A 3,979-nucleotide genomic window follows, 5' to 3' on the forward strand; every position below is an offset into this window, starting at 1 on the left:
CATTTTCAGATTATCAACCTCATGAAATAATTCCAGTTTGAAAATTAATTCTCTTGTTAAAAAATAATTATAAATATTGAAGCTCACGTATGAGCGAAAACAATTACCTCTCAATCTCTCATTGTCTCATATGGGCGTAAAGCCCAAAACCAAAGTCCAAACTCACGTTTAACAAACTATCCAGTATTTGAAGCCCAAAGAATCACAGCAACCGACTTCATTACATCTTCTGAGTTCTGATCTTCATCTTATTCACATTACCACTCCGATTCTCTTACCTTAATTTTCCTGCAGCAACAAACGCAAATCGATTCTAGCAGCTTCTCAGAAATGACTCAAAAACCCAGATGGGGCGAATTGGAGGAAGAAGATGATGGCGGCGACTATGACTATTTGTTGCCACCGAAACAGGTTATTGGACCTGACGAACACGGCTTGAAGAAGATAATCGAGTACAAATTCAACGATGAAGGAAATCGGGTTAAGATTACCACCACCACGCGCGTCCGTAAACTCGCCAATGCTCGGCTCAGCAAGCGCGCCGTGGAGAGGCGCTCTTGGCCTAAGTTCGGCGACGCCGTTCAAGAGGACGTCGGCGCCAGACTCACCATGGTTTCAACAGAGGAAATCATCTTTGAACGCCCTAGGGCTCCAGGTACGTCATCCCTAGATCTGAAATTTCATATAATTGTAACGTACCTTTATAATTATCCGTCATAAAGTTATGCTAATACATGTGTAGTTAGAACAACGTTATTTTCATCTATCCCTACTTCTCTTCATCAGGTCTATCACCTAGATCAACTGTTTCAGTTCACTTAGATCTTCACTGCTGCCTATTAGATATACTGATTGTGATCTGTGTTGTTAATGCCAACTTCAACCTTTTAGGTACAAAAGCTGAAGACGCAAATGCATCTGGAGACCCATTAGCTCAAATGTCTAAAGGAGGAGCTGTATTGATGGTATGCAGGACATGTGGGAAGAAAGGTGACCACTGGACCTCAAAGTGCCCTTACAAGGACTTGGCTCAGCCCACTGAGACCTTCTCTGAGAACCCAAACCCTTCAGATTCATCAGCCACGGGTGCAACCAAGGGTGCATATGTCCCACCCACGATGCGTGCGGGTGCGGTTCGAACCACTGCTGGTGCAGACATGAGGCGGAGGAATGATGAGAACTCGGTTCGGGTGAATAACCTTTCAGAGGACACCCGTGAGCCTGATTTGCTGGAGCTGTTCAGACCTTTTGGGAACGTGTCTAGGGTTTATGTGGCTATGGATCAGAAGACTGGAATGAGCAGAGGGTTTGGGTTTGTTAATTTTGTAAGGAGGGAAGAGGGTGAAAGAGCTATTGCTAAGCTTAATGGGTATGGTTATGATAACCTTATTTTGAGTGTTGAGTGGGCTGCTCCCAGGGCAAATTAGTCTTTTTTGTTTTTCTTTTTTTTTTTTTTTGTCTTGCTGAAGTTACATGTGTGTTCTTTTTTAAACAAAATTCAGAATTGGGATTTGTTTTTGAAAGTTTGATATGTAAATAGAAAAGTTGGACTGGTAAAATCTCTTGCAGGTTTTGCTCAGGTTTTTTTTGTAGGATCTAAATATCTTATGGCATGTTTTTGATGTGCTTCAAAACTTCTAATAAGATAGTAGTAGACTTTTTATTTATTTATTGAAGTAGTAAAACATTCAACACATTTTTTCACCAATTTGTCTACATGATAACTACAAGGCTTTAATTTAGAGATAACTGTAAATTTGGTCTTTGTATTTGTCGAATAGTTTCTAAACTATCAATTTTACATTCAAGGTCTGTTGGCATGTTTGATTGTGGTTTTAGTTCCATCTAATTTGTGTTTTAAGTTTTATTGAAAGATGGTTTTATTTACTTGTCTATTAATAAGTGGGACCCACCCTACATGTTCCTGCTTGACTCCTACCAGTTTATTATATTGCAACTCCCTGCGTTTCTTAACTACCTTTCATGACTTCCGCTACGTTTAGGGATGTTAACGGGACGAAATGAGAGATTTATATATAATGAAATTACATAGTTTTAACTTGTTCTTGACGCAAAGGATTGACGATGGTTAGTTAATTTGATTATCTTATTAGGTTTTAACTGGAAAATTCATAAGACTTGTGTTCACTGTTATGGGAGATTCTTAATTGCATTTATTATATAAAAAGGGTTTCATATTAGAACACATACTCAACTATCATCATTGAGTAATTACAATTTGGATAGTTCCAGGTTTGACTTTTCAAAATAACAAGTGAAATCTATTAGACCCAATGGAGCGCCGGGGAAGGGAAGCGGGACCCTTTCCCGCTCACCGGAACACCGCACCGGTAGTGCGGGAATGCCGGTGCGGGGAGGAGGTGGGGGGAGGGCTTCCTGCAGTCTCTTGCTTTTATTGGTCGATTCTTTTTTCCCGTTGAAAAACGGTGATAAATAAAAAACTTATTTTTTTTCCAATCCACCCGTTGAAAAACGGTAAAAAAAGATTTTTTTTATTTAATGGCTACATTTCCAAAAATTAAGTTTTTAACTTTTTTACCCTTACAACATCTATAATATACACATATTTTAACCTTCAAACTCACCTCCTATCAATTTCTCTCTACTTTATTCAAAAATGAATCCCGACAACCAAACCGCAAACACCGATAGAAGAAAAAAAAAACCAATGTTTCGAGTTCAAGCACCCCAAATCGAAACATTTTCGCTATCGATTCATCTCAAGGGGTTTATCGTCCATAACTCGATGCTACCATTCAATTTCCACTACAATTCAAATACAAAAATATTAGACAATTTTACCTGGTGCAAGTTTCAAATGTTACTCCAAATATGTTATCAAACTTTATTGTTTTTCCCGATCAACTTTTGCCAAATCAACCCCAAACTCAAATCCCACTCTTTCAATCTCAACCACACTACCAAATTTTCGATGAGTCGGATGAAGAGATTATACGGGAAACTCAACCCCCCCCCCCCCCCCCCCCCCCAAACACCGGAAAGGAAAACAACAAGTGAAGGAAGGTGTCGCACAACCGGGAAGACAGAAGTCGCAAGCATGGACTTCGCAAGAAGAGATAATTGTGGTAAAAGCTTGGTTTAACATTTCAGAGGATTCGGCGACGAGAAATGCACAACCGGGGGATCATTTTTGGTTTCGCATTCTTGAGAGATTTCGCAAGGAGATGGGAAAAGAGTGACGAGTACCGTACCAATCATCAATTGAATTCAAAGGTTCGAGAAATAGCGAATGTCGTTTCAAAAATAAACGGTTTGTACAACAACCTAAAAACCCAACGGAAAAGCAGCCAATGAGATGAAGAAATATTTCAGGAAGCTTTGTATTTTTATCTAGAGGGAGTGGGAAAGCCATTAAAGTAGCACAATTGTTGGAGAATATTGATTAAAAATCCTGGGTGGAAAAAATACGAGCAGAACTTTATACTTGCAATACAACAATCAAAGCGAACGAAAACAAGCTCTAGTGGTTACACAACTTCCTCCGATACACGAGTCAGTCTAGACTTAAATGAGGAGGACGAACTCAAGCTAGAAGAAATTGTCCGACCGATGGGTAGGGACAAGGCAAAATGGAAGAGAAAGGGGACTTCTTTGGGTGCATCGAATTTCAGCATGGTTGCGGACGAAATGTGGAAAATAACAGAGACATTTGATCGATATAATCTTAATTTCGCTGAACGTTTGACGTCCGACAAAGAAAAAGAATAAACAAAAAAGAAGGAGCACGCAGAGAGATGAGAAATGGAAGATATGAGGTTCTTGTTGGAAAACACTGACCATCTTTCGGGACCGACTTTGGAGATCGTTTTAAAGAAAAAGGAACGGGTTATGCAAAAATATTTTCCGTAGATTGTTTTTTTTCTAGTTATTTAAATCTTAGGTTTTTTATGTAATTTTTATTTTAATTAATGTAGTGGTTTTTATTTTTAATGAATTT

General features: G+C 39.0%; 1 protein-coding gene across 1 annotated transcript; it reads left to right on the plus strand.

Moving 5' to 3' along the window:
- The first annotated feature begins 232 nt into the window (after positions 1-232).
- LOC145070243 (uncharacterized) lies at positions 233-1,595 on the plus strand. The gene is made up of 2 exons (XM_079017178.1): positions 233-655; positions 892-1,595. The coding sequence occupies exons 1-2, from the start codon at positions 331-333 to the stop codon at positions 1,425-1,427; spliced, it is 861 nt and encodes a 286-aa protein (XP_078873304.1). The 5' UTR covers positions 233-330; the 3' UTR covers positions 1,428-1,595.
- The last annotated feature ends 2,384 nt before the right edge of the window (positions 1,596-3,979 follow it).

This window comes from Lactuca serriola, chromosome 8, assembly GCF_051521515.1.
Source record: "Lactuca serriola cultivar US96UC23 chromosome 8, Lser_US96UC23_V15, whole genome shotgun sequence".
In the NCBI taxonomy this organism is placed as follows: domain Eukaryota; kingdom Viridiplantae; phylum Streptophyta; class Magnoliopsida; order Asterales; family Asteraceae; genus Lactuca; species Lactuca serriola.

What these genes read in the sequence shown, in the direction of transcription:
- LOC145070243 (XM_079017178.1), top strand. Translation starts at nt 331, where the DNA reads ATGACTCAAAAACCCAGATGGGGCGAATTGGAGGAAGAAGATGATGGC. An exon ending in TGAACGCCCTAGGGCTCCAG is followed by an intron (nt 656 to 891) that starts GTACGTCATCCC and finishes TCAACCTTTTAG; the next exon opens with GTACAAAAGCTGAAGACGCA.